We start from the raw sequence: 24,764 nt of genomic DNA on the forward strand, positions 1-24,764 counted from the left end.
GGAAGTCTGTCTACACTTCCCGGTCGTCGTCGTTGGGTTAAAATGGGTCGGGAGCAATTGCTACGTTTCTTAAATCCCTTATTGAATGCTGCTTGAACACAGGAAACGTTGGCATACCGCAGTCATTGTGAGAACGCGCGAAGTAGTTGGGATTATCGAACAACACAACGCCACTGTTACCAGGAAGATTGCAAAAGAAAGACTTTGGCCAAGCGTCTTGGGTTTTCCCCGATATTAAAAGCCGGATAGAAATTGATCGACCTGAAATTCTCTATAGTTTATCATTCATTGTTTGCGTCCTCGTTGTTTTGATGGGGGCGTGGATTTTCAATATTCAATGAAAGTTGGCATAGACACGTCACTGTGGAATTGTTACGTCATCAATATCGCGTGACTATAGCGCAAAAGTGGGAGAAATAGGCGCGGTCTGGTTCGGTTTTTCGCGTTATTTTGAACCCCTAAAGGGTGACGTTAAGATTAAATAAAAGAATCTCCCATTGTCACTAGATAGCTGCCGTTGACTTTGAACTTTATATCATTTGAGAAATGTTAGCAATAAAATTTTGTCTACACTTGACGTCATGCTTTATAAATTTGATGTTAGCTCGTTTTTTTTGTTCGTAATTTTAAATTCGCAAAATCGGCTTTCAATACGAATTCGGTAAAAACGACTATAGATGCGACTAAAAGCAACGCTGATGTATTTATAACGTATTTTGTGCGGTTTGGCTGAGCCTTCCAAATTGTTGTCTTAAAATCATCCCGGCATTGTTCGAATCTATTTCGATACCACGTTGAGTGAGATAACGTCACAGGTGCATACCGGTTGTAATGAACTTGCTTTGCTCATGTTATCTATGGTTTGTCGCTATGGCTCTCGTATTTGACCGCAATCAAAGTCTTTTCGGCCGCTTTTTCTTCTAAAAACCTTTCTCGGCCATTTAGCGCTTTTAGAGAACTATTTTTGTACGAACTTGTACAGCGCAATGAATAGACTGCGTATATTGACGACGATTATGACGTCATAATACCAAATCCGTTTCTAGGCAACCGATCTCGACTCAGAAGACAGCGAGCTACTCTACGTCATCACATTTCCGCCACAGCACGGGGTACTCCAGGTGCGAGACGAATTCGGAGGTGCCAGCAACCTGACCGCCGGGGGTAACTTCACCCAGGATGACGTCGACAATGATAGAATCTTCTACACCCACACAGGTAAGGTCACGTGACTTGTTATACGTTGTCGAGGCGAACATCTACAGCACGTTGCACGCGATAGGAATCACGTGACGCGTGCTGTCCTTGTTGCGGCGAATCACGACTCAGAATTTTTCTTCTATCGTCAGCATATTTCGTACGGATTTAAAGTCATGGCGATTTTGCAATATTTGTCCACAAAAACGCCCGGCAGCACTATAGATTACAGCTTTACCAGCGTCTCAGATTCAGTCAATACTTGCAGAAATAATCCCCCTTTGTAGTCTGGTTGCACACCTGCATCAAACCTTTCATAACCAGCTGGGTTATTGTTCCCCGCCTCTTTGTATAATGAGGCCACAACCTGGAACATCGGCGTCACTTTGATCTTATTATGTCCGATTAACGCATTAGCATCAATCTTACAGTAAGTTTAACGAGCGCTAATACGTTGTGTTAACCGTATTCGTTATGATAGATGGACTATCCTAATTGCTACACACGATTGGCTGCAGAAAAACGACGGATTTCTCCAATTATCCGCAAATCTTCTAGTGTTTGCTTGCTTTAGGGCGGCCATTTATAACTGAAGTTAGCTGTTTCAAAAAAAATAGAGTTTTTGGTCAAATATTAAATCGGTTTCAACGCTCATTAAGCCATTGTACTTTTGCCTTTAATAAGAAATTTCAATTAGAAAGGGGATTATCTACACACGTGTCAAGAAACGACTAGAAATTTAATGAATTAACGGACCTAAGCCGATTACTATGCGTTGATGTATGGGCGCATAATTACCGCAGTCACCGATGTCAATAACGTTTTTATGTTGCTGAATTCCAATTCGATCTGATAATATCTTTGAGGCGGTGTTTGCGTAGGAACAACATACGTCTTGCGCTACCACAGTTGGAAGCCTGCGATTGATTTTGAAAATATCACAGTATGCTGGAGGTTCGTCGTTATCACACTTTCACGTATAAACCACACCACGTATTAGTTGAAAGCTTGCTAAATTTCTCCAGCTTTCGCACCCGTTGGCTTAATGCGCAACAAAAGACACAATCTTGAAGAGGAGTTTGACCGACAAACTCTGATTGCAACAGTGACGTATCACCCATCTTTTGTTCACGCTTGGATTTGGTTGGATTATAAGGAAAATAGTTCAATTCCTGTTAAATACGGCGCTAAATCTCATAGCGCGTGTTTTCACGTCCAATCCAGCGTTACTGTTTGTTTTAACTTTTATTTGATGATAAACCAAAGCGACAAATTTCATTACACAAGATTTCAATTATTGAAAAGACTGGAATCGGAAAAAACTCTGTTCTTTGCAGCCTTAAGTCAGTGACTAACACGCCAGCTATTTTCTAATCTTTGACGTTTTTGATGTCAAAGTTGTTAAATGCGCTGCAAGGTCTCTAGACTGCTGACGTAGGTTAGATGGTATTTCCTCGTCGACCTGCAAGCTTGTTTTGAATCCATACTGACAATGACCACCTCACGGGAACAATAGCTTCCCTTCGATTTCCGCCGCGACTTGTATAAAACGTGTCCCCTCTGATCTTTATTGACTCGTTTATTGACCGGGTCACAAAAAAATTTCAAATAAAACCCGGCCCCAAACCTTGTTTCCGCACCCTGGGAACTCAAAACTTTCAACACCTCGAGGACTGACTCACAAGCGAGGCACACAGGACATGTTTTGTCAGGCTGCTAATCCTACAATTGTGTATTGACAGCTGCTAGGCCTAATATCCTTGATTGTCTAGCGCTCTGACGCTTCCAGTTGTTCAGATCGATCAATACCGGAAGGAAATTTCACGCGTCCGAGTCATTTCAATCATCTGGGCACTTTTTTTCGACCTTGTTTTTTTTTAATCAACACGAAATCTACGTCAACATATTGTTGTATATTTATTTAATTATCTGATGTCTATTTTCATGCATCTTTTATTTGGGTTATAGGTCAAGAAGGTGTGCGTGACCTCATCAAGTTTGACGTCACTGACGGCACTAATCCACTCATTGATCGATATTTCTACGTCAACGTTGCGTACATGGACATGCTCTTCCCTGACGTCATCAACAAGGGAGTTACCCTGAAAGAAGGCGGTCGCGTTACACTGACGACCGGTGAGTTCTGCGTGTTGTTATAGCAACATGGAAATAACGATGACGTAATTTCTTACACTTTTTAAACTGCATCGCGAAACCCGGTGACACTTCAAACATACCAATCAATATATATTCGACAAGTTTATAAAACACAACAATCGATTAAATCGACGTTGAAATCGATTCATCTTGACAACGATTTTGTCTGAAGATATTCTGAGCACGGCTGATCTGAATAGTCCGGACGAGAATCTTGTATTTTCGATCGCTCACGAGCCACAACGCGGGCACCTGGAATCGACCGACAGACCCGGTGTCCCTATCACTACCTTCACTCAACTCGACTTGGCAGGTATGTGCTCGGAACATATTTATCTTGGCGTGCGTGCATGCGCGTGGAAGGGGGGGGGGGGGGGGTTGTTATAGTGGAGGTAGGGTTGAAATCGATACGTCTTTTTAATCTGAAGAAACTAATTTGAGTTTATACTTTAGCGCTGTGCATCAATGGAAGCTAGAAACGTCTGAAATGTCGCTCAAATGTGTTGCTTACACGCTTTAAAGTAGCCTTTAGGTCTCTAAGTTTATCAAATCTTCTACAGAGTCACGAAACCTTATCTTTTGACTTTTAGGTAGCAAGGTCCAGTACGTCCACACCGGAGACGATGAGATTAAGATGGACAGCTTCGAATTTGAAGTGACCGATGGCTTCAATCCAGTCTACCGGACCTTCCGCGTCTCCATCTCTGACGTCGATAACAAGAAACCCGTGGTTACCATGACGACGCTTCGTTTGAAAGAGGGGTCTTCGAAGCTTCTTACCCCGTTTGAATTAAGAGGTAGGGTGCGTTGTGACCTTGTGCGGTCTTTTAGACCTCTTAACTGGGCACTGATTTAATCAGCCGTTGAATGTCATTGCTTCAGTTGAGGATCGGGACACCGAAGACAACCTTCTCCGGGTTCGGATCACTCAAGAGCCGGTGCACGGCAAGATTCTTCTCGATGAGAGGCGGCAAGTACGCGAGTTTACAATGGACGATTTGAACGAAAACCGCGTCACCTACGTCCACGACGGAAGCGAGACGGTCGCCGATTCTTTCTCGTTCACGGTCACGGACGGAACCCACGACGATTTCTACGTCTTCCCAAACACCGTCTTCACCACGGAGGAGCCCCAACGTATGGACATCGAAATAGTTCCGGTTGACAACGGGGTCCCGCAGATGTTGGTCAACAGGGGCGCCCCCACTATTTCCGACTTACCCAGCGGGGACCGGGGGTTCAGGATCACAAAGAAGACTCTCCGCGCCGACGACCGAGATTCTGACGTCAGCATGTTAAAATACGTCATCACGACGCCACCGGAACACGGAAATGTCGTCAACATTTTGGACGAGAACGAACCGGTTGAGGAGTTCACTCAAGGTAGGACGACTACGTCAGAGTAACAAGTTTTTGTCATAAATCGTGCAAATTACCTGCTTCCACTCACCTTGTTTGCGTTTGGGTCACACGTAGAGGTTGTTATTGTCGAATTAGCGTCGAAAATATTGACTTGGCGTGCTCCAATAATGGTGAATCGATGAACATTGACTTAAGACGCTTTTAACTGCTCATATTAGAGCTACTCAGTGTTTGATTTGGAACCCGAAAAGACGTTTTGCGAAGTTAACCCTCCCAGTGGTTGTTGTTCTAAAGATGTTTTATTGACATTATGAATATGGATAGTTGTCGATTATAACTTCGATCTTGAACGCTCTTATCTTAAATTAGATTATTACGTCACTCGACCTTGTTATTATTTCATGACGTCACCGCTTCTGAGGCATTTCGAACAAAACCGCTAGAGCTTGGAATGATGATTGGTTTTGATAAACGTCGATGCGCCGAGTAAGGACGTGTATTTTCGCTTTTAAGTCAAAGTGCTGGGCTTGGCCAAAACTTACAATTGCAAATCAGGTTAATAAAGAGTCCCGTATTAAAGACTCATCCTACAAGTCACGCCGAGTCATAGTCAAACAACGCTTTCAAGTTTTCTATGAAATTTCAACGTCGGAAAGCAATAAAACGATGTTACCGGATGCATTGGTCATACTGCGGCATACTATCGCTCTCTTTTCGACTGATTACGTCATTTCAACTTATCCAATAGCTAAAGAAGATGGCGGTGATGAAATGGCCATGTCACGTGACCTGTTTAATCTGCGCCTCTTTGTCCGGTGGGAATCGCGCTGACTTTAATCCATGCCGTGCACTTTATGTCGCGATTGATATTAGATAGTTGCCTGCTGATAACTTTTTCGGCTTTATGAGGCTTACAGCGTGGTCGTTCGTCGAATTCGTTCAATGTGGCCGTTACAATGAAAGGTTAGGCGTTGTATTTGAGATCAAAATTTCGAGTTTTCCTTCAAAACTGTCTTTGCTTGAAAAATGGATGGTAATACTTCATCATAAGCTCTAAGCTATTGATAATATTCGCGGTGACGTTTGGCAAATCGAAGCTATTCTATTTCTGGCGTTTTGCATTGTTCCGACGTGGTTCTACCGATAGCGATTTCGGATTTACAAACAATTATATCAAAGCAATAGAGGCACTTAAGGTTTCAATCGTAACTTTGATGGAACCACAGATTATGCGAATCCATCTTATGACTTATGCATGGATAATGTTGACCAAGTGGGCAAAACTGGAATATGTTTAATTGTAGAAATGGCGAGCACCTGTTTAACTAATGGCCGCAGGTTTAAAGCAAATTTATTGTTGCAATATTGTGGTGCCGATCCGGCGTAGGGCGAAAAGAATTACCCGGAACGGAAAAAATACCCGATGTTCCAAAGTACGGCATCGTCTCCAAACATTTCTTGTTTGACTTGGTTAATCAACGTACGAGTCAGATATGACTGATGCCGCGGAACTTCCGTATCACGGTTGACTCAGCGTAATATTTTCCCATCGCGTTCTACTGATCTTGACCTGGTGCGCCCTCCATCAATATTTGAATTTCGTGATTTTAAGCAAATCACTTGCGTGGTCGGCCTCGTAACACTTGTTTGTGGCTTTATCATTATCTTCTAGCCCTGGCTGTCAACATTGAACAAGTGTTTGCTGTCAGTCGGTAGCACTGTCAATGTCCGCCGTGATTAATTACGTTTGGTCGATAAACTTTAAACCCGGTCACTTCTATAAATATTGGTTGACCTTTTGGTTGGTAAAAATAAAGATAACTTCCACAGTTTTCTTGTCAGTTTAAGATCGCGTACAGTGGAAGAACTTGCCGAAGTATGGACATATTTTAACGCTATTTTTCATCGTATTTCGTTAAAAACGTTGATCAAACCTTTTAGTGGCTCTGTGACAGTTTATGTGTGAGTCAGTGTCCTAGGGCGTGTGTACCTCAGGTCGCCAAACATGCACGGGGCTTACCGGTACAATTTGTAAAGGCTTACTGGGATTTCTTGGCACAATAGCACACGTTTTCACAGCAAACATGTCGTTCACCGACCGGTTTAAAAGTGATCCGATGCTATCATTTGATGCCTCGCCATAGCGCATAACTTGAACGATATTTCGACGTTAACCGTTCATTGTTACGTCGTAATAGGATTCCAGTAATACTCCAGCCGCAATGTTGACTAAGAATAAAATAGGTTTTAGTTGAATTTGAACTCCTTACGGCGTTGTCAATGCTGGCGATTACGTGTTTGTGGAATACTTTTGCATCAGGCAAAGTCTCAAACCCTTGCGTGTAATCCGTCATGTTGACTGTGGGCTAACCGTACCGTTTCTTTTGCTCAAGCTGTTTGTCACGGGTGACCACATTTCTAGAAAAACAAAGGGTTTTGAGTCGTATTAATATACGTCGCTAACTTCCGTCTGGCTAAAAGTTTAAAGACATATTGCTAAGTTTTTTCCACATTTTTAGCGTTGTTTTAAGTGAAGTTTTTAAGTTAAAATTACTTTTTTTTAAGTTGTACTTCGCCTTGTTTGAATGTGCATCTATTTCAGTGACCTTGTACTTATTGCTCATGCATTCTGCATAGCAAGTCTCATATCCTGTCGTAAGTTGTTGACGTTTGAAGTCTTCACATGCGAGTACTCGAGTATCCTCTCAAAAATTATCATTTCAATGTACAGCACTTTCGCGTGATAACTGACGCCTCCTTGAGATCTTAAGTGCACTTGGGTTAAGATGACGATGAACTTCTTGATTTTAAAATGACACCAACGAAGTCACTTAATCTCTGTCTGCTGCTGTTGTGGCTACCACGCACATATCGAGTCGTTGATCAACGAGTGAGCCGCTTACTACGTGCTCAAAAAGTCACCGAATCTTGTTTTATTATGACTGCACGTACAAACAAACGCACTGTGCCATCGCTCAAGTGGACATCTTCACGAATAATTTCCACATTTTGCAAAAATTTGGTCCTCGCGGTTAATCTGAATGCCGAGTGTCGCTCAACGTATGACATCTCATGACGTCATAGTGGAAATTTTGGAAAGTTTCAAAAACACCGCTTGGTTGCATCTGCGTCGCGTTTTGGTTAAAATGCTCGTGTTTGCAATCATGTCAACTGGTTTCACATATAGAGATTAGTGTAATCCATCGTGTGATGTCAAAGTTTTGGACTTTCCACGCTTTTCCATCCGACTTCTTTGACATTTCCTTACCTCAAGCACTTCTGTATTTTACGCCCTTGCATTATATGTTGGTGTCTGCTATTGTTAAATACTTCATTTCCATATTGGTGATACGCCATTGCCCATGGAAGAACTTTCAGTGTAATGTATTAATTGTTGTATGGTAGCGATATATTTGAAAATGATATTGTGGTTATTCTTTGATCTGGTTCAAGTAACGAGCAAATGCAAACCGATTAAACCTCCCAAGGGAAACAGTTCCGCCGACATGTTTGATGTTATGACCCCATTACCCGCGTTAAGTGTGATATTTGAATAAAGACTTCCAAATCACGTGCCCGCCACATCCGATGCCATCCTTGCGCTGATGACGTCATGCTCGTCATCGTCATAACTTCATGAAACAGGTTCCTTTTATATCGGTCTTTAAACTATCGAGCGCCTTTGTTTTATTATTTTCCATAATGCACGGTACCCGCTGACGTCACCTTAGCGTTCTTAGGTCCAATTCACCAACCCACGCCCATATCAGGATAGATTATTACAGATTATGACGTAATAAGACTCGCACCCAACCAATCTTATTGGCGTTCAATTGTACACTCAGCTCTCAATCTGCTTGTAATATCGCGGACTTGAAAAGTTCGAATTTTCATTCTGTTTTTATTTGCAGGGAACGTTGATGAGATGGCCATCTTCTATATATTGGACCCTGACACCAATGCGACCAGCGACAGTTTCATGTTCACAGTTCGTGACGAAGGTCAGTTCATCACTTTATCATGCCTCTATCGTTACGTCCTGTTTCAACTTTTAGTTTTAACGATTAAACAATCTAGACTTCCTCCAATAAGATTTCATCGTATCCAATAACTCCCTTAGATTGAAATTGCCTTATCCCGTGTATGTGGCTTTAAAACCGCATTTGTATGATATATGCCAACGTTTAGTGGTTATGGACGAATAGGACCTAGGGTGGAGACAACATGGCTGTTTTCATAAGTCACGGCGTCCAATCTTTCAATATTTACTGTGTGTGGCCGTCTGAGTCCGATATTCCGTGCACAGGCTCCTTACAACATGATTGGATGTTTATGGCCATTAGTAAGCGCATGACCAGTCTTGTTAGTACCCAGTTGAAACTTCCTGTCCATCTGTAAACAGTAGATTGTTTGTCGCCATACTGCCCACTGTTCTAACTTGGTCTCTTCGATATTGATAGATCGTTTAAACGCGCTTGATAAGGCCGCTATATAGTGGGCAGTGTGCAGCGGCAGCGGAACTAATTTCCAAGCTTCGAGTATGAAAAGTATGAAAGTGTGTAGTTTACTCATTTGTACAGTCTAGTTTTTTCTAATTGCGTTGTATACGTTATCAGCAGCCCAATTCCTGCCTGTTTACACATAATTATTGCCCAGCTATAGCCATGCATCAAAAGTATGAGCTATATGCATTCCCAGCTTAACAAATCTACACATACACATGTTGGTTCAATCAGCATCCAGTGAACAACGTAAACTAACAAACTTGGGGTTGAAATGAGCTAATGTGCAAACAGAAACCTGGTTTATCTGTGTTATTGATACTGTGGTGTTGTCCTTTCTTTTAGTTTTAGTTTGTTATCAGCGAAGGGCGCCACAGGCCCAGGGCAGGGGCACTTATGCCTGTCAATAACTCGGGTGCCCGTCCACGTTGGATGTCAGTCAACAACACCAGTGCGGTAAATTAAATGAGTTCTCGATACAAGTGTGGTCTCGACTGGATTTGACGATGTGTGCCGAAACCACGTCCGTGTGTGCCACGAAACTTTGATTTGATGCCACGTACAACCACAGACTTATTGTTTTTGCAGCATCAGCTGTGGAAAGGTTATAGCTTCGTGCGATTAAATCTTAGTGTTTGACGTGTTTTGATGTTGTAGGTGTTGACATTTGTACAGCAATTATCGCGCGCTGTGAGCGGGTTGCGATAATGCGGAATGAATTGAGAAGCCGTGTATGAATTGTCCAAATAAGGTTAAACTGATGCAAGGCAGATCTCCGAATGCGAACAGCGACTATTTACAAGAAAAGCTGATATCGATATCTGCGAGCAAAATCGGCCTCGCTAAACATCGCGTCAGGAAGCGCGAAGTCGTAAAAAGTTTTTATTGTTACAATATTGGTTTGTGGGACGTGGTGCGGTATTTCTTATCTTTCACTTTTATTACTACACCTGTGTCAAAGCTCTTTGATTTGCTTATTACGTCATAAAAGTAAACTTTTGCTTCCGCTTTGATCAGACAAATGGGAGGCGATTAAAGTAGGGCGTGGGAAAAAAGGAAATTTACTACCGGTTTTGCTTATTGTTACTCAAAACCGAACTTTGTCTTTGGAAAGGCATTAAACCGTTCACGATCGATATCACATCGTTGATACCTTGTTAGTACTTTTCTCACAGTTCGCGGCAAGGGTATAAAAAGCGCTTTGATGCGGTCAAACGCTTTAAAATCACGGTTCTTTGAAACTTGTATTTTTCGTGAACTTTTACGAGATTCCCTGAAAATGACGTCATTGTTTGAGCTCAATGAGCAGGGTAAATTCAAGATCCGATATCGTGCTAGTTAAAGTTTAGGATCCGTCGTATTTTGTGCGCTACCGTTGTTTTTAACTTAAACGAGGTTGTGCGCTGAAACTATAGGTCCGCAACTTGTGCGCTAAGTTTAGATTTGTAATAAAATAAACGTCGTTCTACTTCGAGCAAATAAAACCATCTGTGATTATTAAACATCAAATCTTGACATTCTTCAATCACAAACACAAATAAAAAAGCTTCGTATGGGCGCCACGACGCCCACGGAATCGTGGCTTTGACGCCATCAGTTGACGATAGAAGACAAGACAACTAAAGCTTTAATTATGATACTGTACGCCGCAACATATTCTATTGTTGCCTGAGATAGTTCCAACACCGACCATATACGGGCAGGGTTTTATTAAAGTTTCCCATTAAAGCCACAATCTTGCCGCGATCCTTGCGATAATCTTTTGAAAGTTATTTACGATGAACCGCTTCCCGCCGCACAATGAAGTTGTTTGAAAGTTCCAGCTACCGCCGATCATAATAGCTTGCCGATGAAGGTTACTTTAAAGAGCTGCAATGCAATGTGCTTTTGGTGCAAGCCAACTAACACAAGGCGTATTATAATTGTAAGGTCGCGTTACTTCATACTTACAGTATGGTCGACTAAACGTGCCGTGACCTCTCGTTTAAACAAGGTAGAGGTGTTTTTTATCGGGATTTATCTCCGAGAAAATAAGTTTATGTCGATACGCAATAAGTATTTCTATTACACCCATCTCAATGCTGCAGCGGATATCAATTACTGTTGTGTCAATGTGAGAACTGCTGCATATTTTTTGTCACTACCAAGAAAAGTAACTTCCTGGCTTTGGTTTGTCATTATTCGTCGTTTTCGTTCTCGCTTTTCTCACACGGACGAGAGGTCCAACATTGAAGTACGTGCGCCATCTAGCGGTGTGATGAAAGATCTTTTTCAGATGCAAAAATCGCCTTGAGAAAGACAAACTTTGCCGCTCTTGTCTGTTTTTATGTATCAAGCCCTACTAACCTATTCGTTTGATCTATTTGATATATAAAGTCACGTATGGATATCCCATAAGCCCACTAATGGTTGTTTACTTGGGTGGCTGGGTCGTTATAGATATTTTTGCGTCATAATGATCCATTGTGACCTATCCAGAACGTGGCCAACAGACCGTGAAGCAATGTCGATCATGAGTCCTGCGGTCTATGCAGTCACCTACTGCAAATTATTCGAGTTTCTTCACTGAACTAGAATGGACAGCGCGGTATAACGGTGTAACAACGGACATTTGTAAGGTGATTTTCACACCGGTCAGTTAACTTAATTTGAATCAAAATTTACAGCCCGGTATTAAACTGCCATTAACAGTCCAGTTTGTAGCTTTGGACGATTGTTCCTGATATAATCGTGTTTAAAATTTTATTGAATTACTCACTACCGCTTTGCTGCTCTACATAGCGGAGAGAGGGATAAACCTCATGCCATGAACGAGCTGAAATTACTTTCGGCGGTGCTTGAGTTTTTTAACCTTTGGCAGTTGAAGGGTTCTCGCTGAGATTTCGCCGCATAAGACCACGCGAAACTCAACGCTCAAGAAGGCTCGCAGATTTTTAGAGCATGACCATTTTCAACCGCAATTCATAGATTTTTAACAAACCAACGCTCCATCTTTTTGTGATTTGACTTGGCTCAATTATTACTCTGCGCACCTTTGTGACGAGTTTTTGTAGAAGATGACATTTAACAATTGTAAGGTAAGTCTTAGTTGATGTGTAAATTGCCGGTTTTTATATCTACGCAGTTCTCCCCTTTCCTGTCGTCTCACCATGGTATGTAAGGTAAAAGTCCCATTTTGATATCAAGTTACCAGATCCGCCCTTGAAATACGAATAACATCAGGGTTAAGCGGATATTACTACCATTAACCACGTGACTTGGTTATGCATGATTGAATATGGCATGAAAAGATTTTTTGGCTATAATGACATTCTTCTTATAAGTCAGAAGTGACTTTTATGGATGCAAGCAAATAAGGGCTGTATGTAAAGAAAATCGGTTAAGTTCACTGCAGGCGATGAAACTCAAGAACTTCAAAACTAAGTGAAAACCCGCAGCGGTTTCAGCATATTGCTTTCCAGATATTTGGATACTTGAAAATTTGCTGACCCGTACATCATTCGTAATTCGGCGCAAACAAAAGGTGTCATCGTGCTTCTAAGTTTTCAAAAACATCCCAGTTATGATACTTTCACGATAGTCTAACTTTGTATTATTTCATCTTTAGTAGTTGTTACGAATTCGCCTCTTGTGACAAGGTGCTGCGACAAAGAATGTACTTAAAAGTAGGGAATGTCTAGTTTTCTCAAGTACCAAAACAAACCCCGATTTTAGGTTTTGCAAACACCCAACTACCGGTTATTAGCGACGTTAACCCTGTTTAGCTTCCCCTGGTAGATAAACAGCTTATCAGTAAATATACTAACCAGTGGCTATAGTGTCCACTTGTCGCGTATTTAAAGCGGACCCATTTCGCCAGTGTTTGCTGGCTCAGCTCGGATTACTCTGTGATTGATAGCAACCTGTTTTCAAAATATAAAGCGGTAACTGAATGGGAATGGTGTCAGTTTTGTAGGTCTTTGATTCATGCGCTGCTGATTGATTTGTGATTTTTTTCTCGCCGAAACGTTCCCATTTCGGTGTCGGTAACAATAGTTAACATACATTCTTGCTAACCAGTAGAACGTTTGACGTTTTTGTGTAATCAGTTTTGGTGCTGATTTAAAGTTTTTTATTTTGTTTATTTTTTTATCGAAATCGCATTGACTCCAATGAAAATATTTTAATGAAATGTTTTGTTGCCTTCTGGCTACTGACATATCTTAAACGTCAAAGCTAGGGACACGTCACAATCACCGATTTATCACGTGACCTCATCTATGACCTTTGGCTATAATTTTCTAGTTATAATGTTTCTATGCCGTTATCCAGTGCAAAATCTTTTGAAATGTTATACGCGGTTGCGTTTAAGTTGTTGTAATAGGAATGTAATAAAGCAATTGACTCTGGCTACAGGCAATCTTGATAAAGGAGAAAAACGCAAATTCCCATCTTATTTTAACTGACGTAAACCGTTTTACTTCTCACATTGCATCCAACTTGGTTTTCGGACTAATTTTGTTATTTTCAAACTTTCTGCTCAATCTTTCACGCAAGTAATTGGCCAGTTTGGCAAATCATATTTTTCTTGATATTACCGGTAGTAACTGGAACTAACGTACGAAAAACAATAAACGTGATTTTTGACATAAGTGAAAAGGTTGTAATGTTGTTCAAGAACGGCAATGGCATTACCACTGTATAACAATCGCTATAACACGCCAAGTTATTGGCTCACTTACTCCAGACGTATGCAACGATGTTATTACTTTTAGCAATTAGCAACTACTTCTTCTACCGTTGGACCTCCCTAACCTTTAAGTCGGTATCCTTGGCCAGATCGACAAAGGTTGCAGCACATTTATCAGTCTACATTACCTTTAGATGAAAGACTTGATCTAATTTAGGGGTTTCTTCCACCTTTTCTTGTGTTGACCACCGTTTCGTGTAACAATTATCTGACGCTCAGCCGTCTGTGAACTTTGCCTTCAAGAGCAAGAGGCGATTTATTTTCTAAACAAAATTCTTGTAAATTGTGTTTCCCCCGAAATTTTAGTCTGTTTTGTTTTACGAATACGGCAAACGAGCCTCGATTAGGTAGATATGCCATAAACAAGACCAGGGAAGTAAAAATGTTAAACAAACCACAATTACACACGTCTAAATGAGCAGGTATATCGCTGAGCTATTTTTCAAAACATTCTATGTCATAATATGCATTGTGACTCACAAATAACCGAGCTGGATCCGCCCAATAGAGCTGCGCGGTTTCCCAAATCAACCAACCAAAAAGAGCCATGTCGCCTCAGCTTTGCTCTCCAATGCACTACCACGTGTAATAAGACGAAATTTCAGTACATTGCGGCCAGTTTTTTAGTGCAGTTGCAGAGGTGTAAGTTCTGAAAGACCGTTGGAGAAATTTAAGACACAGTTTCGCTCCCCCAAAACACCTTAAAAACACTGACTGGGAGACCTGACTTGATTAAGCTGACTCTGGTGGACTCTTGCGTCATTGTGACTCTTGTTCAAACGTTTAAAGTTGAATTGTTTTACCTCATTATGCGTTCTGTCTGAATTGCTCCATTAGCCTAATTCATTTCGACGTAACTGTTAATTTGGAACACAATTTTATGGGATTTCGGTTATTTACCATTATATGGCGTCGAAGCCACGCTTGTGAATCTCTTGGGAATCTTGCCACGCCACCTGGTGAGCTAGTTATCGTTTGTCATATCGAAATGCTTTGATGTGCCGCGTAACAAACGAGGAAATGGCAATCGCTTGGTACGATTTTCCAGCTTTTCTTTTATCTCGATGTGATCCATCTAATGCCCGCGATCAAGACTCGAACTTTGATGCGTCATATTCGGTCATTTTGCACTTTCACGCGCCAGACGAAACCACTTTGAACCTGTTCTACGTTTCCATCAGGCGACAGTTGCGATTTGGTGGGATTAGACCAAATATAAGACAGAAACAGGTTAAAACGTCCGGGTGTCGTCCCAACATGCGGAATGGATTACTTTGGGGACGCGTTATCCCGCTAAATGGCTCCCGTATCTTGCTATTTCTGTCCTAAGTCGCACGGGCATCTAAATGCGGCCAATACTTTGTCAACCGCTTTGAATTTCGATAAAAAGAACTTGTTGGTTTGTCTGTTTGAAATCTCTTTCGTGTGTAATCATGATGACGATGATGTAATTACGACAACCCCGTGCCAACGCAGGCCACTGACGGCGTCATTACAAGTGGCGCATTCCTCGTGCCAAGCATGAATAGCGCGTTTAATCTGCCACCTTTCAGTGTGGATTAGGAATCCCGGCGATTTGCATTCAAACGGCCGAGTTCATCTTGGTGGCAGGCCCGCCGGAATCGGATGGGGATTTCCAGTCTAGTCTTTGCGACGTCGCTGTATTTCCAGTGGTGTCAAGAGGACTTAAAAGTACTTGAGCCAACGTCACACCACCCAACTTGCAACCAGTGCGGGAAAACCGTACGTGTTATCACCAACGATGTTTCTGTAGGGATTTTGTGATACATATGTGATTGTCAAACTGCATTGATCTTGGCCAAGTTATAGAAGCAATGAGTTTGCTATCGGTGGGCCACGCAACGCGACAATGCGGTATCGAATTTTGGTGATATACCGCAAAATTATGCCGAATATAGACGGTTTAACGCAGGGTCTGCTGCCTTGCCAGGATGACGAATCGTCTGCTAACGCACTTCTCCAGTCTTGTTTTCCCCCGGTCTGTGTCCGTGGACGCTTTTTGGGCTTACTGCTGCTTACTTAATCAGTGCGGTAGAATTTTATGAAGATTTGATACCAACAAAAGTAGCCTGGAGTAATTCACACGCCATTATTTGTTAGGCTTGGCCCACCCGATTTCAATTGAGTCTGCTGAGTAGTTGTCAGCTGGTACAACAAATATGTCTGGATTTTTGACTAAGCTCTTTTAAAAATACTGTTTATTCTGCGCAACGAAGCGAGTGACGCTGGTTATGATTGGCGACCTGCAGAGGTCAAGGGTGAAATAAAAGTTGATGAACCAATCACATTGTCAATCACAAACGACGTGGTCGTCACGTGTAGATTGTAGGGCTCATTAACGTCATCTATGCAGGGTTTTCTTTTTGTGTGGTGTCTGTGAACACAAATAAGTTCTCTTTTGGATTCATTTCAGCGGTTTCGGCTTGAATTGGGGCGAGGGTTCGTGCGAGTTCTGACTTTGTTCCAGCTGCGAACTGTTGTCTTACAATTGGCGGGATTTGTACGTTGGGAATCCGGCGATTACCCGAAAAATCTGTCGTTCCTGACATGACGGTATCGATCCGAGGTCACGCACTTCTCAATGCCGTTGATATAACTGGTTGATTGGTATCGAGCGTGGATTAATGTGACGTAACAGAGTAATGTTTGTTGCGTGTTTGTGAAGATTTTCAAAGGGTTTATTCAACTTTTCGGAAACCGACCGAACTTAGTTATTTTTGCAAAAAGTTTATTCTGAAACTATCAAACAACGATTTATCACCGCACTTTTATCTCGGGGATAAATCATTCAGTTCCAGGCGCACTTACACCCGATTAAACCCCGTTTCAAAAGTTTCTGAACATCCCAGCGATGTCATTCGTCTTTGTCCTTAAATACCACGTCATAAAGCAGTGTTAGTTGTTTTTTCGTGAGATCAAGCATCATCATGACTTGTACACCTTTTCTACTTTACTTTGATTTCGTTGGATTAAATTGCTTTGAAGGGTGCTTTATGAGTGACGTCATACCTACGCAGCTATATGTTGAGGGTTTACTAATATGTTAGACGTCGGAAATCGAAAAATGGATTTTATGGTACTTTCTAGCGACACTCAAGCACAAATCAATGGGTTATGAATAAGCGCGGAAATTTACCGAATGTCCCCGTACATACTTGAATGGGTTAATAGCGTGTTACTATCTGGCATTCTTTTCCATCGATATGTATCATCGGAGAGATATGGACATCGGTTATACCACCGCGTCTTTATAAACTTTAAATACACAGCACACGCGTTTATTGTGTCTTGACCGTGTGAAAACGTTCCCTCACACGTCAACGGCATAGCTTGTTATTGAGGATCAACCCCATGGTGCTTGTAATAACAGTGTCTGGGTGGGGCCCCACATTTAGGGATAATCCAAGCAGGCCACACGCCAACTGGAATATTTTACCCTTTTTTTCCACCTTTTTTACTTTATTGAGTTTTTTGTGAAAAAAATGTCCGCAGCAGTTGTTCCATAAATTAATATTAAAATAATATCAGCTTGCGGCAAACGTCACGTCGTCTGTTAGCGTTACAACCTACTTGACCGATGTAATCGATAATATACTATGCGATTGGTCGATTAAGTTAAAACTTGTTTTTCAGGAGATAATGAGTTGGCTGGACAAATATTCCGCTTAAACTGGGCCTTCATATCGTTCGACAGCGCCACCTACCAGATAACCGAAGAAGACAAACACATCCAGGTCAATTTGAAGAGGCGGGGCTATCTGGGGGAAACGTCATTTGTCAGTAAGTTCACTTTTGACCTTGAAAAACTAGGTTTAAATTCCGAGCTACAGTGAGTTGTAATACGTCCCAAATTACATGATAAACTTAATTAAAGTTGGTTTGTTTCATTTTCCGTCCTTAATTGTTCTTGTCATCCTCTCACCATAAGGATAAGGCTAAGGTTACAAAAATAAAGTCTTATAGCGTCATCTGAAAGCCTTTGGGGTTGAGATGTCTTTTAACTGGAATTGTTGACGTGACTGCCAGCAGACCGACATTAATCCTTTAAACTCTACAAACTGTGAGCATAGGGTTTAAGTATGGAGACAGATATGATATCATAACTTAAGTAGTTCGCTCTTAACCTGTGTAGACATGCAATCATAACAAAGCTGTCCTCTGTCTCGTATAGTTGTTATGTTTAAGGCTTTGCGGATAATGTAAAAGATTGTGCTAATGTGCATAAAAACTGTGTGTTTTGAATCCACTTTCCAACAACTGGTTTCTTTTTTGGTACTGGTTTTGAGAATAAGCTGCTTACGTATCGCTGAAATATTGCAACAAAGTTTTGGATTTTAACGTTTTTTTTTTAACTTTTCAACATTTTTTTCCTCCAAGCGATCGGAACTCGGGACGGAACGGCAAAAAGCGGAGAAGATTTCCGCGGAAAATCGGCGCGCCAAGTCCAGTTTAATCCCGGTCAGACCGAGGCTACTTGGAAAGTAAAGATCTTACAGGTAACCTTGCATCTCTCTCTGTTCTGTTTCCTCTATCAAACCGGGGACCATTTACATATAAAACTATACACGGAGTATACGTTAATCACAGACAACTAAAATATCAAATAACAAATAACGAAAATGAATAATAAAATAAATAATAACTCAACAGAAATAACTGAACACTCGGCAATAGATCTCTGGAAGTAAATGAACTTAACAAAACCGTTTTAAACTTCTTTCCTTCTTCCACTGCAGGATGCGGAGTACGAAGAGTCGGAGCAATTTTTCATCGACTTATCGGAGCCAGTGATGTCGATCCTGGAGGAGCCAAGGAACACCACCGTCACCATCACCGACCAAGAAGACGGTGAGTGTTCGACTTGGCTCTTTGGGCATCCACCTGTGTCCGACTACGTGTGGTTTATAATCTTAGATCATTTAAAGTCTACCGTTAGAGCGGCGAGACTCTTCGGCAAATTTGAAATCGGTTGTGCTCCAGTTTCGTGTTTAGATCTCACAAATACGTTTTAATCTTCCTCACAGAGTCCACAGTTTTTATCCCGTCCTCCAAGTACGTCGTGGAGGAAGACACCGGAGAACTACTCATCCCAATACGAAGATCGGGAGATCTCACCAACGAGCTCATGGTCATCTGTTACACCCAGCCAGGCAAGACCAAACCTTAGGAACGTCATATTAATGATGACGTCATGATTGACAAATCTTTCTTTTACTTTAATAGTAGTTAATTGTGCCGTCATGTGACGTGACGTTTTGTTGTTTGAGGTATCTGGTTGCAAATAGTCTTGAGGAAAGCGTAAAATGTATTTTAGAAATATTTTTGCAGCGCAAAGTTGTTGCTTGAGAATTGCTACGTTTTAACAGACGTTCAGCCAGCATTTCGCAGGCATTAAAGTATTAAACGAACGGGGAAGATTTAACAATTAACACCTTATTGACCGTAATCACGCGACGCTTCGATATCTGAAAATCTTTGAACGGTCGGCTTAAAAACTGAACACGATGCCAAGGTTGTTACCAAAGTTGCAAATAATTCCTTTTAATGTTCAAATAACGTTTTAATTTGTAACCGAAAGACATGCGGTCAATTTCTAACAGACTTAAACTGGTTAGTTTTTTATCAAAATAAGCTTCAAGGTTTCCTTTCTGCACAAATGGCGAAAAGGTGTTGGTTTTTCGGAGTTATCGTCTGCTGAAAAAACACCGCACAAGACCACGCGTTAAACCACAAAATATCACACAACCACATCATATTGCCTGATGTCACGCATGGCGTTGTTATAATCAAATATAAGTTATGATTTCCTACTATAAAGCTGTTGACATTCCGCGGTTACGTCATTTGTCTACGAGATATTAGATAGATATATTGATATAACAGCGTATTTGTTACTAAATATGCACTGTTAAGAAGCTAGGTTGACATTAGTGTCTTGCATGGGCATGCAGTCTGAAGCCTTCATTGAATATGGCAGAACTGCGCTGATACTGGCTCAAACGGTTTTTTTGTTTGTTGTTTTTGCACAATCTTATCTTTTTCAGTCGAATTTCAACTAAACTTCTAAAATGAAAAACGAACGCGCAATTTTGTGGTCAATGTGATTAAAATGCGAAATGACGAAAAACACTGCGCAGTTTAAGATGGAAATGATATATGGCAAAACAAACAATGGCTGGACATTTTCCGGCAAAAAATTTTTTTTTGCGAGGAAAATATGTCGGAGTAATTGAAAATCCGTCTGTTTCGTCTTAAAAAGTAATTTCAAAACCACACCGAAGTGTTCGCGGTCTTAGACGAGTCCTTGATATCTTACCAGGGCGATTACTAATGTATCAGTGCACACATATCTAATCTCACATCGCTTATAATTGTTTATATGTTTACCACTGATAGAGCCGGTAGGCTTGTCGATGCGTCGCAAAGTGTCGGTGTTTGAATGAGTAAGAAATTATATCGGTCCATTTATTTGGATTGTTCGAGCAACACGCCAAACTTTTTCTCCAGTTTACCAGAATTGAAAGACAGATGTTATGCAACATTCGTTAAGAATTTCGGTTTCCACAGCAAAATCTTTCGATCACGGAGCGCAGTTGAATTTAGACCAAATTCGGTTTGTTTCGCTGAATCTTGTGAAAATATGCGGAAAATGATTCAGTTCACGAAAGACTTGTTGCCGATGCGGTTTCTTGTATTTATTGTTGTTGCTCGAAACGATCTTGTCTATATGGACGCACACATCCAATCGCTTCGGCTTCGGGCAGTCACGTGATAGTCTGCTTGGTGCAAGAGGTTTCCGTTGGTTGGTCAAATTGCTAGAATTATAGTTGTAATAACTCACTCACCAGATAAAAAAGAAACAAAGTTGTTAATTCGCCATCGCATATTCTTCGGTTGTTGGGGTCACCAGTGCACAGACTGATGTCTACGTCGTCTTGAATACGCGTGAATTTGATCGCTTTGTGGAGATTAATGCCGCACAGAAATTATTCACCCGCGGAATTTTAGGTTTGTTTAAGTTACCGATCCGGCGAGATTAAACGAACTTAAAAATATTTTCCGAGATATCTCTATGTTGTCCAGCGTAAGCGTAGCTTCACTTTATAAACCTTTTCTCCCAAATCTGACTGTCTCATTGTTATTATCACATTGTTATTGTAATAATATCATTGTTATTGTTGTTAAGCTAGATTTGTGAAATGCTTCATCCAAAACCTGCTTCCTCATCAAACACCATAAAGCATTTTCATTCGAGTATTTGCTTCGAGCACATAGCTTCGGCAATTTTCCACCCAAATTACTCAGCACAAGAATGTTCTCTGCATTTCAAAGTGGCCCCGCAAGCCACGCGCATTGGAGGAAAGTTTTGGAAACTTACAGAAATCTCGGGATTAGATCTAGCTTTGAACTTTTTGTGGTCCGATCACCGCGTTCGTAAAGCGTGTCGCCCTGGCTTAAACCAGAGATCCTTTACACTTAACTGTACCGATGTAAGTGAGAAGCATCGCGCAAAGTTTTAACTGTTGCCGATTTTATTTCGGTCTCGACAGAATCTTTTTCTATGAGCCTCAGTCACGCATTGGGCTTATGCGGGGAGGAGTTACCTATGCGGTCCATTGCTTTCAGTCGCATAAACGTATATGTGCTGGCTAAGATAGGACTGAACATGTATTAGCTAAGATCTGACTTTATTTCTTGTAATCTTCACAGGCAAAGCTAGAGGGACAACGCCATCTACCGTCCTTTCTTTCTCAGACTACATCAGCAGACCTGAAGATCACACCAGCCGCATCACGTGAGTAGAAAATCAACATTGTAATGTTTTATTACGTCATCATGAGAGAACTATTCCTTACAAGTTTCTTATTCGCTCGTAGTTTTGGTCGTGACGAAGCTGAAAAAACTTGTCCCGTCGTCATCATCGATGACTCTCTCTATGAACCTGATGAAAACTTCAACGTCACTCTGACGTCACCGATGGGTGGTCGCCTGGGCAACTTCTCGACGTCTGAAGTGGTGATATCTGCAGACTCGGACGACGGTGTGTATCTAGCCCGATGAATTGTTTTAATATCTTTCAATCGTGGACATTTTTAAAATTCTTCAACGAAACATTTGAACGCTTGGCGGCGCCGTGTGGAAAACATTGCACGGTCTGGTAGGCCGGGTCTTGCCAAGCTCAAATCTTTTGCTTTTTGCCCCGGACTAACGGTATAGCAATAATAACCACCAAATACGTCTGTCACTATCTTATCCCGGACTCCCTGCCTTGCTCTGTGACGTCATAAGATATGATGACGCCGTCTTGACAGTCGTCACAATGGGTTCATGCCGTTGGAATGAAATGCTTTACGTCACAAATCAAGGTTTCGTGGCTGCGTCGAGTTCCTTTGAATCCATGGTCTCGTCTGTTTGGCGACAGATTCTAGATTATTTTCAAGTTCAATGTCAAACATTGACCTTAGCAATGGACTCTGCCACGCTAAGGAACCGTTTTTAGTTTCTTTGAAATCACCTGTTTTGTTTTGGTGCAAAATATTTTATTTTTACGTAACATTGCCTCTCAAATTATCAGGAAAAACTTTGGTTACACATCAATTAACGCAATTTTTAAAGATTGACAGCTATAGCGCGCGGTAATAATTAGCATGAGACAATAAGTACTTATACCGCTAACAAATCGCAGAATCAAAAACTGAAAATAAATCATACTATCGTGCAGAACCACTCTTCTACTTCGACAACGATTCATACGAGGTTGACGAAAGCGATGGTCACGTGGTGGTGCGTGTGTGGCGAACCGGAACCGACTTGACCCAGACCGCCTCCGTCACCGTCCAATCAAGAAAAAGCGAACCGGAATCCGCCAGAGGTATGTTATTTTGACGTCATCATACTTATTCGCGTATAATCGTTAAAATGTAATGTTTGTGTCATGATGTGCGATGGTGGGCTTTTTCTGAATGAATTAAATTACTTATCGACGAAAATTTAATGTGGTTATGATTTGGTCGGACAATCATGGTCTTTGTTTCATCACAGAAATATTACTATATCATGCGCACCTCTGGCGTCCGCTAGCGGTCGTAATGTGTAAGGTACCCGTAAATTCTGATACTGTTTGTGAGAATGTTTTCGCGTTTTTCAGTGAAATATTTCTAGTCTTTCTCCATAAGCACTGCCTTTAGTCGCAGGTCAATTGTATCAATGTCGTTTTACCACCTTTTGACTGTTTTTAAACCCACAATCGCAGCAGAACGTTTAAGCCGTGTCAAGTACAATTGACTTATCATTCTCTAATTTGTAGAATTTTAATTTCATTTCCGAAGCGTAACCTGTAACCATTGTGATATCACAAACGCTTTTATTACGTTGTGTCAATCGGTGTCATGTTGGGCACTGATCCTATTGGTTGCGAATAACACGCCTTGATTAGTGTCAATTATGCCGTTACTTTTCGGCTTTAATGCGCTATTTTAAGCTATTTTTCGCTTTTGATAATGACTTTAGCATTTGTTAGGGTGTTTTCAATCAATCAGTCAAGCCGAGAATTAAAAAAGCGATTAAATTATACAGTAAGATTTTTAAACAAACTTTTCCCGTTGGTTGCTCATTTAAACACAGGCTACTGCCGGCTTTGCTGCGATGATAATGTTTACAACAATAACTTGTTAACGGTTAATTAACTTATGACGTGAGCGTTCTCCCAGCAGAATTAGATTAAAACTGTTTGTCTGATTTTTTTCTGTATGCCATGCGGACAACGCTAAAGTATTACGCGATATTGAACGCTTAAACGTTGCGAATTATGGCGTAAAAAATGCTGCAAATGTTCCTGCTGCGCAAATATGCATAATATTCTTTCCACTCAGTCCTCCATTACCACTGTCTGTTTATTGCTTTAAATTAACCAAGAATGCGCGCCGAGTAATTATAAAGCGTAAATTTTACTTGCGGTATGCTCGTTGTCGGTCGGCCTAAACAATTAGATCCTATTACGCACCGAGCGGCTCGGTTTCCGTATAACCAGAGGCCCACACCGATTTTAGACGTATAAGGTAACTATTTCTGAAGGAACGCTGATAATGCTAAAAACATAACACCTGCTTTTTGCCGAAGACACTCAAATTGTTGCGAAAACTTGTCAATTTGACATTCGGAATCACGGGCACTGCCTATTTAAAATGAAAAATGTCGTATTTATTTACAATAACCTAAATTCCTGGAATTTTGGGGCTGAAAATAGCAGTACGGGTTAATCTGGGCTCACACGGGAACCTGTTGCCGGATAGGCAGATTTGTGGAGTTGTCAGAGAATTCACTGTGAGATCTGACGTGTCTGCATAACACGCAGATGTTGTGGTTTTTGATGGTGTTAAATACCTCTTTGCCACAGCGCACCAAAAAGCTGACGAGCAACGCTTGTCTTTATCAAATTGAAGTTAGAAACATTTTTTCGGCGCCATGTTAGCAGCCTAAATGTAGCCGCGAAGAAATCGCAAAACCCATGATGTTATGTTTTTAAGGCTTCATCTTTGTTATGCGTACACCCCAATAATATCTTGTGTGACATTAGCAGACAATTTCTTCGCATTAAACCGAATGATGCACAATCGCTGTAATAAATCAACAGCTCTTATACAAATATACAAACTCATTCAATAATGTTTTAATTATATCAATCAGTGTGCTAAGCGCAAGCTCTAAGTCGCTGGATCATGCAAGTTACGTCTTCCAAAGACACCTCGAAGCAGTGACACCCTGAGATTCTAGCCACGAAATTTTCCTCTCAAAGA

General features: G+C 41.3%; 1 protein-coding gene across 1 annotated transcript in view; it reads left to right on the forward strand.

Annotated features, from left to right (window-relative positions):
• LOC143470770 (FRAS1-related extracellular matrix protein 2-like) overlaps window positions 1–24,764 on the forward strand; it is a 49,088-nt gene that overhangs the window by 11,526 nt on the left and 12,798 nt on the right. Inside the window, exons 14-26 of the mRNA XM_076969073.1 lie at window positions 1,047–1,218; window positions 3,166–3,333; window positions 3,527–3,667; window positions 3,945–4,151; window positions 4,237–4,737; window positions 8,628–8,717; window positions 17,602–17,748; window positions 18,346–18,464; window positions 18,705–18,816; window positions 18,993–19,118; window positions 21,679–21,763; window positions 21,846–22,009; window positions 22,691–22,840. Coding sequence (XP_076825188.1) covers window positions 1,047–1,218; window positions 3,166–3,333; window positions 3,527–3,667; window positions 3,945–4,151; window positions 4,237–4,737; window positions 8,628–8,717; window positions 17,602–17,748; window positions 18,346–18,464; window positions 18,705–18,816; window positions 18,993–19,118; window positions 21,679–21,763; window positions 21,846–22,009; window positions 22,691–22,840 — 2,182 coding nt within the window. The remainder of the gene's footprint in view (window positions 1–1,046; window positions 1,219–3,165; window positions 3,334–3,526; window positions 3,668–3,944; window positions 4,152–4,236; window positions 4,738–8,627; window positions 8,718–17,601; window positions 17,749–18,345; window positions 18,465–18,704; window positions 18,817–18,992; window positions 19,119–21,678; window positions 21,764–21,845; window positions 22,010–22,690; window positions 22,841–24,764) is intronic.

The sequence above is a fragment of the Clavelina lepadiformis genome, chromosome 1 (genome assembly GCF_947623445.1).
Source record: "Clavelina lepadiformis chromosome 1, kaClaLepa1.1, whole genome shotgun sequence".
Classification (NCBI taxonomy): Eukaryota; Metazoa; Chordata; class Ascidiacea; order Aplousobranchia; family Clavelinidae; genus Clavelina; species Clavelina lepadiformis.